General features: G+C 42.2%; 1 protein-coding gene across 1 annotated transcript in view; it reads right to left on the bottom strand.

Moving 5' to 3' along the window:
- LOC147732882 (protein mono-ADP-ribosyltransferase PARP14-like) overlaps positions 1 to 16,025 on the bottom strand; it is a 1,251,483-nt gene that overhangs the window by 647,318 nt on the left and 588,140 nt on the right. Inside the window, exon 10 of the mRNA XM_086957427.1 lies at positions 3,407 to 3,518. Within this exon, the coding sequence (XP_086813553.1) occupies positions 3,407 to 3,518 (112 nt within the window). The remainder of the gene's footprint in view (positions 1 to 3,406; positions 3,519 to 16,025) is intronic.

The raw sequence follows: 16,025 nt of genomic DNA, 5'->3' as shown, positions 1-16,025 counted from the left end.
TCCTGCAATATGTGGCCTCTGTGCTACATCGTGTGTAAGGAAACCTGTATCAAGAGATGAACTAAGTAATAGGATGATGCTACAGCAACATCTTGATGATCTGATGAATATAGACCTGGATTCAGATTGAAGTGAGTTTAGGTTATTGCCTAATGTAAGGGCAAACGGAGGGTCTGAGGTTCCGTGAACCCCGAACCCGTTCAATAAAGGTTGTCGGAAATAGACGATTCTGGTATCAGCGAACCGCAAATGACGAATGCGGTAGGCATGAGTGTTTTCGTCATGTTACACCGATGGATTCACTATGTATTTGACGATTTCGTCATGAACCCTTGGGTTCCATTTTGTGTGCGGCAGCCATTTTGTGGTTGCCCTCACATTAGACTGCCGACTGCAAGATGATCGTGTCCGTGCGAGTCCTTGGGACACGTACACCTTTAGCTGACTTTTGTGTGACCTGGGCAAGCTGACTCCACTGCCTGAAGCCAAACCTGTTCGGCCAGTTCCTTTCCCAGTGGCCGGACGAGATTAGTATCAAGGCCCAACATGTCATAAACCTTTCATCGCACACAAACTATGCCTAATCTTACACACACCTGTCCCTGTTTCTTTCTTTATGACTAGCTTTACGAGGAGGAGGTGCCCGTTTTTATTGGGGGTCTGCCGATATCTGATGGAAATACTGGACCTTGCCGGGTAATTGATTATGGGTTGGACAAACTGAAATATGGGCTTGTCATCATGACTCTGCTTTTTCTTTGTAGTGAAAATATGTGAATGGTCAACTGTAAAATAAGGAATGTTTGCCTGAAGCATGATATTCTGTATAAAAAGAGAAGGCTGGCTTTGTAAGATTGAGCAGTCTCCTGAGAACCTACATGCTGTTGTACTTCTAGGACCTCTGTTACTGGCTGCAGCCAATAAATTTGATCTTTGACGTCACCTAGAAGTATCCTGTGTCTCAGTACTCTAAGACAGGTGAACCCAAGAAGACTAGGGCGTTTCCCCTGACGCCGCTGGGTTTAAAATACCCGGTTCTTCAGGATGAGCTTGGACCCCGTGGTATCACACCCAGTGGACATAACACATGTGTCAGAAGTAGGGCCAGATGCGCAGCAGTCATCTGTTCGAGATCTCCTAAGATCTGCGTGTCCTCTTAAGAACAAATGCAGCTTACCCCCTTTAATTAGAAAATATATACAGAAAACGAATTCTATGTTCCAGATTGCAGGCCTCTCTCTGTTTGCTTCATTCAGACTTGACAAAGTTTCAACAATAACGTTAATACACTGTATAAATAAACGAAAAAGCCCAACCATGCAGTAACTGCATTCATTGTGATTGACCATAAGACATGGTGATACACGAAAGTAGGTTGCTTGGAGGTGCAGAGGGTACCTTGTGTACGTGAGGTGTGAGACATGTGGAAAGTGTTGTGTGGAATGACCAGCCATTACAACCAGACGCCTTACCTTTTTTTGTTGCAGTTTTATATAGCGCAAACTCCACCCGGAGGTAATGGTGCGCTTTACATGAGCACTAGTTACCTGACACATGGCCGCATTTATTTTTGGTAGGCACGGTGAGATTACGTGATTTGCCCAGATTCACAGGATGCCGAGCTGACACAGAGACTCGAACCTGGTTCCCCAGCTCCATAGTTGGCAGCTCTGGTCGTTACGCCACATCCTTGTCATTAATACACAAACATTCCAATAACAGGAGCATAGCTTCCATAATATAACCCTTCAGTGTTGCTGGAAACTGCACCGGAGTGGGACCATCACTCGCGTTACTATAAAACCAGCTACCCAGCGCGCTTTTAAAACAAGTACACAGCGTGCACTATAAAAAATTTCAAAACCCATTTGTACATGAGTCATGAAATAAATAAATACACTTAAAACGAAAAGTTCACGTAAAATCCGATTACGTTTTAAAATCCGTTAAAGTGGCAGCTAAAGATAAAGGCACTGTATGCAATGATTTTAAATACTTGTAACGGATCTGAAGAACTGTAATATATAAATACAGTGCCTTATCCAACAACAGGTATAAATACATTTGTCAAACATGTGAATTTTAAAAAATGACATGTATTTTAACAGTTCTGTACATTGCTAACAATTATTTATTAAACGTATCATTTAAGGCAGCTGTTAATCACGTGTATGCAGTAAAAGAAGTAATACTCACAAAATGTTATCTGATTAAACTGGAGATAATCCCGCACCCATGCTCCGTGCTTACACCATTGTCCGTGGTGTTCAGGAGAGGCGGGGGGTGGTGGGCGCGGGGCCAAAGGGGGAGAGTTATGAATTAAACAATGTCTTTTCATTCCTGAAATTGCCTAAAACAGTGTGAATGGCATCCAGCATCTGTTTCTGCCTCCCTGCGAGCACACGAGTAGGGAGAGGACTCATGCTTCGGACAATTCGACTTACCACACCACCTTGAAATTTCAATGCCGGCTCTGCTGAGTGGAGGGGGCATATTAATTAAAGGTGGCTTGCTAAGTCCTCTGTATTTACTCAGTGAAACTGTTTTCAGATTTTATTTTCTTGTGAAGCATGTCGCTAAAAGCAGATGAGCTCTGCTGGCTCATTTCTCATTAGACATTACAGGTAGATATGGCTTGGCGAATCACGCTTTGTTTAGTCAGGAAGCCAGTGGAGTTTCTGCAGCTCTTCTCTCTGGCAGCATATTAATTTGAAACATGCATCGGCATGAGGGGTAGAAATAAAGCTATTCTATTCATCCTGCCAGCAGCAGCAATGTTTTCTTGAACAACCTTAACATTTCGATCATCTGCAGAGTCAGCAATTAAAACAGGAAACAAAATGGTTCATCTGTAGAGGTTTTTGGTTTCCTGTCCAGAAACTGCACAAGAGCAGGGGGGGGGGGGGGGTGGAAAGGAACTCTAGCAACAGGCAGGTGAGGAAAGGAACAAAGAAAGACACATTACGGCACAATCCCATGAACAAATGAAGAGCACAACTCTGGGAAGTTTGGTTTGGGATGGGGGAAGGAAAGGGAAGGGAGGAGCGGGTAGGCTTTCCAATAAGGAGCCAGTAGACAAGTTACCAGCACACCCTCCTATGTCATGGCAAACAAAGATGGCGTCGGCCTGTCCAGACGGGCCGTCCAAAAAATGGCAGGGCGGTAACAAAGAAGCCCAATTGCTAATCACGTGCCAGCGTTTAACATAAACGCTGACGCGAGCCAATTAAAAAGAAGGGCGTGGCTTAAACTCCCCTTCTCAAAGCGTATCGATTGCAAAAGCCCAGTGCAGCGCATGCGCGCTGCTAACCCCATGCGAGACCTAAGAAAGGTGGTGCCATTATTACCACTGTTCCTTCTGAGGTCAGGGCATTTTTAGAATACAATGGCTAATATAAAGTATTACCTGAACTTTGTGAAGCACTGGTATTTGCTGACACATCTCCAGTCACTTCTAGAGTCCTTTTCTTATATTCAACTTTTCCACCAAACCTTTTCTCAAGTTCGTCTGAAAAAGCCTACAATCAAAACCAAATGTGTGAAATTCACATTTTCAAAAACAAACGGCTCCAAATTAAACATATCAGGGAATATAATTTAAAACAAACGGTTAGATGAAAAATGTAAGTTCTACAATTCTTTATTGGGTTAAAATATTTTTCATAAAAAAGAACCTGCAAAAGTCTGCATCTTGAGACATTAAAGTGAGATGGTTAGTTGTGAAACATTAATAAAGATAGGATACCCATCTTTTATGCACGAAAATGCAGAACAAAATTTATGTTCAATAACTTGGAAGACTTATCTTTTCTTACTGGCATTTCATTAAATTGAGAAAACAAATCATGTTGTATGTACATATAGGTAATATTTGAAGAAGGACAGTCACACTAAACATAAATCTAAACTGTCCAAAAAGGCGACTAAAAGGATATCCCTACCAAGGCACATTAAAGCAATAACCCTAATTTTTTTTTACATGAATTGATCTTTACTGCAGTCATTAGCAAGATATAAGAAAAAAACAAGGACACTCCATACAATAGCAGAGGACAGAATGTACAACAGACAAAGACAGGAGAAAGTTAGCGGTGGCTAACCTGTAGCTGTTGGAGTTGTCTGAAATAGTGTTTTAAGTACTGCTTGACCCACATTAGCTTGTTGTCTCGCTAACACATCTACACAATAATGTTTAGTGAATGTGTGCGGTGTAGACCATGTAGCAGCTTTGCAAATGTGAACTATGGAATATTTCCCAAGAAAGCCATAGTGGCCCCTAGCTTACTAGTGGAATGTGCTCTAGGGGGTACAGTTAGAGTTCTCTTTGCTTTCGCATAGCAAGTTTGAATGTACTTAACAATCCACCTAGCAATACGTGATTTAGAGATAGGATTGCCCTTATGTGGTGGTGCAAAAGCAACAAAAAGTTGTTTTGTTTTATGAGAAGAATTTGTTCTTACAATGTAGTACAAAAGTCCAAAAAGGCGACTAAAAGGATATCCCTACCAAGGCACATTAAAGCAATAACCCTAATTTTTTTTTACATGAATTGATCTTTACTGCAGTCATTAGCAAGATATAAGAAAAAAACAAGGACACTCCATACAATAGCAGAGGACAGAATGTACAACAGACAAAGACAGGAGACAAAGAAAAAGGAAAAACAATAAAAAATAATCTAATAAACAAGGGGAAACATTGATTTCAATCATGTATGTCATGAAAATGATACCAGATTCCTTCATACATGTTTTTAAGTCCACTTTGTAAAATGATAATGTTACTTACACAGTAAGCATCTGTTCTTGGCATGTAGAGCTGTAGATTAACATGCTGTGCATAGCCCACCATCTAGTTTTGGGTCCGGATGTTTGCACTTTGTTTTCTTCGCAGAAGTATTTTCCAGTCATGAGGTAGGTGACTTCTCCTTTAGGTGATACTGCGCATGGTCATCAACTCCATTGTTAGATTGTTTCCCCGCAGAGTGTGAGAATGGAGTAATAGTTAAGAACAGAGATGTCCATGTGTACTTATGTAAACTAATACAGAACTACAGCATTTACAGGTATCCAGGGAGGTGGGTGGGTGCATGTGAATCTACAGCTCTACATGCCAAGAACAGATGCTTACTGGGTAAGTAACATTATCTGTTCGAGGCATGTGAGTTGTAGATCACATGCTGTGCATAGACTATTTGGCAGTATCCTCCCAAAGCGGTGGCTAACCTGTAGCTGTTGGAGTTGTCTGAAATAGTGTTTTAAGTACTGCTTGACCCACATTAGCTTGTTGTCTCGCTAACACATCTACACAATAATGTTTAGTGAATGTGTGCGGTGTAGACCATGTAGCAGCTTTGCAAATGTGAACTATGGAATATTTCCCAAGAAAGCCATAGTGGCCCCTAGCTTACTAGTGGAATGTGCTCTAGGGGGTACAGTTAGAGTTCTCTTTGCTTTCGCATAGCAAGTTTGAATGTACTTAACAATCCACCTAGCAATACGTGATTTAGAGATAGGATTGCCCTTATGTGGTGGTGCAAAAGCAACAAAAAGTTGTTTTGTTTTATGAGAAGAATTTGTTCTTACAATGTAGTACAAAAGTGCTCTTCTGACATCTAAGGTGTATAGAGCTTGTTCTGCAACTGAATCAGGTTAAGGTAAGAATATGACTAATTCTACCAACTGATTTATGTGAAAATGCAGATACTACCTTAGGTACAAATTTGGATTTGGTACGAAGAACCACTTTGTCTCTGTGTAGTTGGAAAAGGGGTTCTTGTATGGTTAATGTCTGTAGTTCACTCACTTTCCTCAATCAAGTGATTGCAATGAGGAATGCGGTTTTCCAAGAGCAGAACAGTGGTCCGCATTTGTGCATGGGCTCAAAAGGTGGGCCCATTAATCTTGTGAGGACTATGGTAAGATTCCAAAACTGGAGCAGGTGGGAGTCTTGGTGGTATGACTCTTTTTAATCCTTCCATGAAAGCTTTGATAACGCGTACTCTAAACAACGACAAACGCTGTCTATTTTGTAGATATGCAGCTATTGCCGCCAGGTGTAGTCTAATAGAGGTGTAAGCCAACGATGACTGTGGCAAGTGTAACAGATAGCAGATGATGCTTCGTATGGAAGTATCCAGAGGGTTTTTTTTTATTTATGAAATGTTATTGGTATTACATAACAGTAATAACAAAACATTCCAAGCATGTCTGAACAAAGATAGTAGTACACAGTACATCATATTACATTGTACACATTGATGACCAGGCAGCAGTTCAATGGAACAGGATCAATTCAACTCATCACATTGTACATCTTTTTGCAAAATTCCGGATGAGTGGTTCCCAAAAATTAGTAGGTTTGGCAGCTATCGGTAGCTCCTCTGCATACAATAAGAAATTGTCTCTGCAATAGATGGGGTCCATTACCCAGCCTTTCCCCGTTTGGGATTGTTTACTGTCCCAGTGCATTGCGACTCTTCATTTTGCAATGAGCAACGCAATAGCAGGAAATAAATTCTGAGCAAATTTTAAAGGTATTAGGTGGCCTAGTAAGCATAGTTGTGGCATGCAACCCATATTACAGTTTAACATTTCCCCCAGCAGGTCTATTACCTGTTCCCAATACAACCTCACTTTGTTACAATGCCATGCAAGGAGCACGAAACCAGCCTGGTCTAACCCACATCTACGACAAAGCAACAAGAGGGTTGATATGATTTTTTCCACAATAAATAACACATCGCTTCCACTTAGCTCATAACAGGCACTTGTGATGGGCAATCTAGCCTCCCTAATGATAGTCATACATTCTGTTGGAAGGTTCAAGTAACCAAACTCTAAGACTTCAGGAGCCAGATCGCCAGGTTCAGCTGTTTGGGATCTGGGTGTCTAATTTTTCCATGGCTCGGTGTGAGGAGACTGAAGATTAAATGCAGCTTTTGATGCGGAACCAGAGAGAGCTCCAACAGGGCTGTGAACCAAGGTTGACGTGCCCATGTGGGAGCTACCAGGATTAATGTGAGAGATGTTTGCCTGAGCTTCTGAACCACTAATTGAATGAGTGGAAGAGGCGGAAAAGCATAGGCAAATATCCCTGACCAGTTCGTCTATAGTGCATTGCCCTTGGATTGAGAGCGTGAGTACCTGGAGGGGAAGCTTTGGCATTTTGAGTTTTGGTGTGTGGCGAACAGGTCTATGTGAGGGACTCCCCAACTTTGAAAGTATGGGAGGAGAACCTGAGGATAAAGTTTCCATTTGTGTATTTGTTGCCTCTGCCTGCTGATGAGATCTGCAATTTGGTTGTTCACTCTTGGGAGGTGTTCAGCTAGGAGATAAAAGTTTGTGGTGAATGGCCCACTTCCAGATGTCTTGGGCTAAGTGGGACAGTTGGAAAGACTGTGTCCCTCCCTGTTTTTGTAAGTAATACATAGCGGTCATGTTGTCTGTACGAACCAAGACAACTTTGCCCTCCAAGTGAGTCTGAAACGCCTTGAGAGCTAGAAAGATTGCAAGCAACTATGAATGATTGATGTGGAGCAACATCCGCTGTTGGCTCCACAGGTCTTGCACTGTGTGTTGTTGGAGAGGAGCTCCCCAGCCAGTGAGGGATGCGTCTGCTGTCAGTACTATCTGTGGAACTGGGTCTCTGAAAGGCTGTACTTTTGAGAAACTTTGTGTGTTCCACCACTGCAGAGAGCGATGAGTACAGCCGCTTACCAACACTAGATCGGTTAATAGATCCTGTGACTGGGTCCACTGACTGGCTAAGCATTCTTGAAGAGGACGCATGTGCAGCCTGGCATGGGGGACGATTATGATGCAAGATGCCATCATTCCAAGCAGTTGCATATACACCCGAGCTGTAAGCCAATGATTGGGTTGAAACTAGATAACCAAAGCCTGAATATTGAGAACTCTGGTGTTGTTGAGATACGCAAGAGCTTTTTGAGCATCAAGCGTGGCTCCTAAGTAGTCCTGAGTATTGACTGGTTGGAGATGTTATTTTATCACATGGATTGTGGACCCTAGTTGATGTAGTAACTGAATTGTTCAGAAAGTGTGCTAAAAGACATTGCTGGTACGTACTGGCTTTGATGAGCCAGTCGTCCAAGTATGGGAAGACATGGATGCTTTGTCTTCTCAGATGAGCAGCTACTACCGCCATACACTTTGTGAAGACTCTGGGGGCAGTGGTGAATCCGAACGGGAGTACCTTGAACTGGAAGTGCTGACCCGTTACCACAAACCTGAGGAATTTGCGATGAGCGGGGTGGATTGGAATATGAAAATAGGCGTCTTTTATCTTGAGTACACAGATAGTCTCCTTTCTGCAGAAGAGGTAGTACTTGTTGAAGTGTTATTATGTGGAAATGATCTGACTGAATGTAAAGATTGAGTTCTCGGAGATCTATCTAATATTGGTCTGAGAGAACCATCTTTTTTGGTAATTAGGAAGTAAAAAGAGTACACGCTCGACCCGTGATGTTGTGGTGGTACGGACTCCATAGCCTCTTTTAGAAGGGGAGACTGCACCTCTTGTTTGAGGATGTGTAGTTGTAGTACCCAATTGTCTGTTGTTATTGACTGCCAGATTGATAGAAAATCTGGAAGTCTTGCCCCCACAGGTGTTAAGTGGTCAGGGGGAAGTGTAGGCAAGTCACTGTTTTGTATTGGAGGGGGGAGGTGCGTGTCTTTGAATCCCTGCCTTTGTTACCTCTGTAACCCCCTCTGAGGTAACTCCTAGTTGGTTATTGCCCTAGTAGGTGGAGGTGGTGTCTGCTGTAGAAAGAGCGCCAAAAGGAGCCACGGATTTGTGTTGACTTAAGGGCTCCCATGGATTTGGCCACTTCAGTGTCATTCTTCATCTTTTTTAGTGAAGAATCTACCATTGGGCCAAATAGGTGTTCGTTATCAAAAGGTGTATTTAATATGGAGGTTTGAACTTCGGGCTTGAACCCAGATACACGGGGCCAGGAGTGTCTCCTTAAAAGTATGCTGGTGTTTACAGCTCTTAGGAAACATTTATGAGCAACACACCAAAATAATAATTAACTCAGCCCTTTCTTTAACACTGAATAGTATCTTTACTACACAGGATTTTAGATTAGCTGTCAAGTGACCAGATACATAAACAAAAGACTGTACAATGCTCAAGGGTGTCGTGAGTGACTTTAGGTGATTAGTGACTGTAGTGCTGTTACTATTCAGTGTTAAAGAAAGGGCTGAGTTTATTATTTTTTGGTGTGTTGCTTATAAATGTTTCCAGAGTATTCATTACTTTGTACAAATTAGTTGGCAAACCCTACAGAACCATTTCTCTTTGCTGTATAATTTACCCAGGTTCTGAGGGACACATGGTCACCCCATTAATTCTAATGGCTTTCTAGCGCAGGTTCTCCTGCGAGGGTGCACTCATTTACTGCATAAACATTAATCATATAGTATGTCACACAAGGAAACATTATTGTATACTGAGGAATACATAAGTAAACTCATTATTGTATACTGAGGAATACATAAGTAAACTCTGAGTTTGATTACCTAGGAACGGGACTAACACCCGTTGACACTACACTGAACAAGAAGTTATCCAGACTAGAGAGGCTTGAGAAAAAGCTTATCCGTACACATTTACATGGCCACCTTTTAAAAAAATACCTAGAAGCCAATATAATCCCAAAGGAATCACAGGTTAGAAACGAACCTGGTATTTTCTTTGAACTACCCAAATTCCGTGAGGGATTCAGTTTTGTGGCAAACAACTGCTCCCGACACTGGATGGTGTTGGGGGTGGAGACTGCTTTGGAATACGTGAAAAAATTGTCACAAGAAATAGCAGACCTCAAAATAAAAATCCTTGAAGACAGAACGCTTAGAAACGCAAAAGAATCAAATGTAATGTTAAGGGTGCGCCTTTAGTTGAACACTATCACAGTGCTGACCACACAATTGACAACATTGAATGGTGGGTACTGGAGAAGGCCACCCTACACCCACATGGGATCCTCAAATTCAGCGCGGAACCCGCAGCGAACCCCCAACGTGGCTAGCTACCATCCAGACATTGATCTAATACCCGCGGATCGTTTTGATTCATTCGACCGCTTTCAAGTAAAAAGGCACCCCAGCCCGCGTTGCCTACACGGCTGTCCATTCTGGACATACAGACAGCCTTTTCCTCATTGAACCCCTGGGCGAGTCACTGCCTTTCTCCCCAGCGGATCGCTTTGATTCATTCGACCGCCGCAAAGCAAGAAGGCACCCCAGCCCGCGTTGCCAGCACGGCTGTCCATTCTGGACACACAGACAGCCCAATTCCTCATTGAGCCCTTGTGCCACCAGGGTTATCATACGCCCTGCCCATCAAGGAGCCCTGCCGCTTGAGCTCTCCCAGCCCTTACAGAACACACTGTGTTCTCGCACGCCCTGTGGCCTCACTCAAGCCCTACAGAGGCGTATATATTGTTTAACCAGGCAATTATACTGTTAAGTCCTGAAGATGATCCCTTTTTAACTTGAGCACGGAATCGAAACGTCGACTCCTTTTAGTAGACCTACTGTTGACCATTGTACATTATTGTTTGTATGTGCTACTCTGGGAAAGAGAAAGGGTTCCCTTAAGGCACAGATAAAGACAGTTATAAAATAATGTACCTTATGACTTAACAAATACATACAACAAAATATGGAAAAGTTAAAAATTCATTTATTAGAATATATTAAAAAACAATCAATAGGGATAACTAAACTAAATCCCTGAACTAAAACAAGATAAAATTGAAACAATACATATAATTGCGACCGGCACAATTACAAGCAGACAGAACAGTTACAACATATATTTGTTGGATATAGGTTTGTATATTCTTTCTCCGCTCTAATATCACCAGAGTAGTATCACTACCAAATCAGCGTATCTATTATGGTGTTGGAGACTTGAATTATACGCTTTAGGTTGCGTCGACGCGTTTCGGTGATAACTCCTTATTATGATCACCTTTATCAAGACATAAATTTTGTCTGCCAGAACTAGAGGGTATGTAAAAATCGCCCCTGGGATAATATTGACGATCCTTTATAGGGATCACTTCACGTTTCCTAATTGGAGCGTGGGCTTCTGTAGTCGCCTTATACAATGCTGCTGGTAGTAGTATATTTCTGTTTCTGTTCTGAATAAATGCGATCTTTTGTTGTCCCCCTGACCATAGGAGACCAAGGAAAAATGGTTGTGTTGTAGACCATAAGTATTATATGCAATCAGGCCACAATTGCCATGTATAAATATAAATATCACGAATTCTCCACTTCTGACAGGTTATGTTGCAGAAGGTTGCGGTTGTAATTCTCTTTTAGGCTTCACAAAGATAACCTAATGGGACGATCTAAGGTTTCACAGTCCCTTGGTCATCGTGATATGGCCAAACATAATGAGAGTCTACCTAGTTTGTAGATAAGGGTTCTGCTCTCTGTGGGGGTCCGAGTCGTGTGTGGGAAACACTGATAATATTGATTCTAACAGTGCCCAGATCGCTCACTCTTGTTGCCTGAAGAACCTTTTCTTTCTATTTGCTTTCCTTTCTATTCTTACCTCTCCAGTACGGTACAGGACTGTGCCCTACTGCAAACAATTGTTTGTTGTCAAATGTATTTAAACTCTTAAACACTTGAATTGATCCATAATAAATTCTCTGTCCGGCTGGGCAAGGAAAAATATATAGTAGCCTATCGTGGTCTATATAGTACTAGTTTGTTATTTCTTTTCAGCTTAGGACCTTTGTTTCTTTAAATAACTGATACCCATGGTCCATAGCTACCAATTGGGTCCCCCTTGTTTCCTTAAAAACCACTGGGTTGTAAGCCAAGTCGTTTGTATTTTCTGTTTTTGTATCTTTTCAATAAAACAGATTTAATACTAAAGTCACTCAAGCCACACTTGAGCATTGTACAGTCTTTTGTTTATGTATCTGGTCACTTGACAGCTAATCTATTGTTCTGTATAGTAAAGGTACTATTAAGAGTTAAAGACAGGGCTGAATTTATTATTGTTTTAGGTGCGGTTTCCAGAGTATTCATTACTTTGTACAAATTAGTTGGCAACCCCTACAGAACCATTTCTGTACGGTGTTTACAGCTCTAGCAGCAGTGTCTGCAGCATCTAGGGAGCATCTGATTAGGTTGTTAGAAATATGTTGTCCCTCATGCACCAGGTCTTGTGCTTTAGATTTATGTTCCTGGGGCAAAAATTAGATTAAATGCTCCATCCTGCCCCAGTGCGCACAATCGTATTGTGCTAGCAATGCCTGTGTGTTAGAGATATGTCAGAAGTTTGCTGCCTATGAGGCCACCCTTTTCCTCGAAGCATCAATACGTTTGGATTTTTTATCCGGGGCGGAGCATCTCCTGTGTTTGGGAGTTGGCTCTTTTCCTTGCATTGGACACAACCATGGAGTCTAATGGTAATTGTCCCCTTATATATATACTGGGTCCGATGCTGTTGGCTTGTATTTCTTATCTACCCTTGGGGTAAGAATAGGAGCCCTGACAGGGTCGCTGAAGATGTCATGTACATGCCTGCTCATCCCTTTGAGCATGGGTAGTGTGTAATTACGTTTGCGTGCTACTAAGGGTTTCTAAGAGGAAATCCTCTTCTAGGGATTCTTTATGTAGATGAACCCCATGGTAGTTGGCAGCTCTACCCAGTAATTCAATGTAGCCTACACAGTCATCTGGTGGAGAGGGCTTGTTAGGGTACTAGCCAGGATCATTGCCTGTGGGCGAATTGATGTTGTAATCAACCCAAGGATCTTGTAGTGGCTGATCATCATCCCCATCCCCATTGTCATCCTCATCATCCTGGTTGTCAGGTGTATGTGGTGGTGAATGCTCAGATGAAATTGGTTGAAAATGAGGGGATGGAAGAGGAGTGGAAGGGTTAGTTCCACCAGTTCTCTTCTTCAAATGAATGTGATATTCCTTTTCTGTACCAGTCCTTCTTTTCAAAGTCACTTTTGTGGTGATGTGTCCAGTTTGTAGATGAATATATATTACTTTCTGTTTCGGATCTGGTTTGTCGATCGGAGCTTCGAAAGTGTGCTTTTTGGTGATTTCAGCACATCTGACTGTTTCAGTGCCGAATGTTTTGGTGCCAGAGTCTTACGCTTTGGTGTCTTCGGATCCAAATTGTTTCGGTGCCGAATGGTGTGGGTCGGAGCCGGACTTGTTTCGACTCCGAAGGTCTCAGCTCAGAGCTGGATTTGGGGTGATCTTTTCGGAGGCGGAAGGACTTTTAGTAGGCTTGGGTGCCGAGCCAGAAGACGGGGGCGTTGGAAGTGTGGTCTCGGTGCCGACCAGGGCTCGAGGGCGAGGGTTAGACCTGAGCCTTCTTTTTATGTGGAGTTGGATCTTGGGACGAGGGGGGGGATCTGTACTCATAATACGTTGTCCATGTGGGATGTCTTCCCCTTGGTCGAGTGGAGCTCGGAGATGGAGATCGACTCCTGCTCCTCCTCAGGTCCCATGGTTCAATTGTTGCCTGAAGATGTCCAGAATGGACCTTGTGTGCTGGCTCTGCATGTTGCAAAGTCGAGCCCGACAATCGGCAAGTGTTTTCTTGGAGCGGAAAGCTTGCCACGCGTTGCAGACCTGTTCTCTGTGTTCAAGAGACAAACACAGGTTACACTATTTGTGTGAGTCGGGTCGGTGCGCGGTTATTTTGCGTGACACCGAGGACAGAATTTGAAGGGAGTTCGTTCCATCGACTGCAGGTCGGCCCAACGCGGGTAGGCCCGACAGCCTTACATGAGCTTTCCAATCAAAAGATAGTTTTAATAAGTATATATGATACCTGATAGAATGGGGAACGCGATAAGAAACAATACCGTCAAGGGTGAGTGTCTTGCGCACCGAGGTACAGCGAAGGAAAGGTGGTGAACCGGAGCGCAGTAATTCACGTCAGAACCCGATAGCGGAAAAAAACAATCTAACAATGGAGTCGCTGATCATGCACACTATCACGGAAAGGAGGAGTCACCTCCCTCATGACTGGAAAAGAGTTCTTCGAAGAAAACAAAGTGCAAATATCCGAACCCAACACTAGATGGCGGGCTATGAACAGCATGTGATCTACAGCTTACATGCCTCAAACATACACTTTCTCTAGTTTGGAAAGAAGAGATTTGTCTAAAATCCAACATTTTACATGAATACTCTTCACGTATGTTAATTAGCCACAATTAGAGCACTAATGGTACACAATATTAGACTATGAAAATGTGTTCTCAGTCGGAAAAATTGCAGTCAAATAAAGGAGATCTAATTACATGCAAAGGATCAACTCAACACTGTCCACCTCTAAAGACTAGTAAATCACTTGGCCATTATGGCTTGATTCCCAAATTTTACAGAGGTTATCAGCGAGCATGTACTTGAGAGAGCACAGATTTGCTGTGTCTTTGTAGGGGCGCCTTATAATCATGGGTAGTCCGTACCCGCATATAATCTTTTATTGTGTTAACATTTGTGCCATTAGATCATGTATTGTAATAAACATGCAAGGTGAAGTGATAGGTATATTTTCGTATAACGTGGAGAAATCAGCCTTTCAATTGCGTATGATTAGATGAAAATCTTAATGTGAAGTATTGTACATGTGACTAATGAATGTTATAATTTGTATGCTTATGCAACACATTGACTTAAATGTGCTCAGTAAAAATGATCATGTATGCACATGTTTTACGAAATTAGGTGCGGTTTCTTATGTTGGCCGAATTCTGTATGCCTAATGTGTATTTCTCCCTGCTGCTCTCATGATAGTTTTGCTAGTAGAATTAATGTGTATGCAGAACTTGTTCTTTCAAACATTTCCCGTTGCAGGAGGAGAAAAGCATCGTTGTTAGTTAGAATAATGTCTTTATTTTAGGAATTCGACTTGAGGAGGAGATGATACATTGAACGGCGATGCTGATAATGTGGGATGGTGTTCTTTCCCATCAGAGAGAGCCTGGGAATCAAGATCATCGAGCCAAGGGCAAGGAGCATCGCTGACGCATGTAAAGTTACCAAAGAGGAGGTGTCTTGCGTAGATGGGGTGATGTTGCACAGCATTGTACCAATTCTTGTATCAGAGTTAGGGACAGGGTCCGGGGACTTCTGCCTTGCGAGAAGAGAGCATCTTAGAAAGAGCTCTGTAGCATACGCTACTTGACCCATTCAATGTGAATGGTCTTCTTAGGAAGCCTTAACGAGCTGACAACTTTTCAGACCTTGCCTACAGGGATGTAAGTAGGGATGTCATGTTAGCTATAGTGTAGAGACAGATTAATGCTTTTTACCTACGAACCTCCAATGAAGGGGACTCTTGACACTGGAGCTGTTATTTTCTGTATCCTGATTCTAGAATTATTATTTTTTTGTATGCTGCATCGTCTTAACTTTAGCTGCAGGTCTGGCTTTGTATTAGTTCCAATGTATTTCTACACCCTTGTCTTGAGGTGTTTGTATGTCCAGCTATTCACGGCTTTGTAATAAACGTATTAAACTTTGAATCGAGTCTGTGATTCTTCAGCATTGAGAAAACTGACTGAACGATTCTTTCTCTCCTTCACTTTCAAGCAGACAAAAATAGACATCGACCAGGGGTTCCAGTGTAAATCTAGAACGAGGAATCCGACTTCTTCATACCCAATGTTACTCTTAATATATAACAGACATTTAGAGAATGAAGTAATACCGCTCAGTTGAAGTAATGAAATAAATACTATGATCCCTAAACCAGGATGCGATGTTACAGGTGTTTAAATTGCAGACCATTAGTTTCTTGATTGTGGAATAAAAATGTTACTCAAAATTATACCAATTAAAAAATTCAGGTTGAACCTTTTATGACAGAAATTATAGGGGACTCTCAATCTGGATTTACTAAAGGCAGACACACTATAACAATATTATAGAATTTATAGATTTAGTTGGGTTAACTAATGAATAATGGTCATCTTTTGGTTCAATCAATCAGTAGGTATTTGA

Source organism: Lissotriton vulgaris, chromosome 2_1 (genome assembly GCF_964263255.1).
Source record: "Lissotriton vulgaris chromosome 2_1, aLisVul1.2, whole genome shotgun sequence".
Classification (NCBI taxonomy): Eukaryota; Metazoa; Chordata; class Amphibia; order Caudata; family Salamandridae; genus Lissotriton; species Lissotriton vulgaris.
This window is presented reverse-complemented; position numbering and strand designations above follow the sequence as displayed.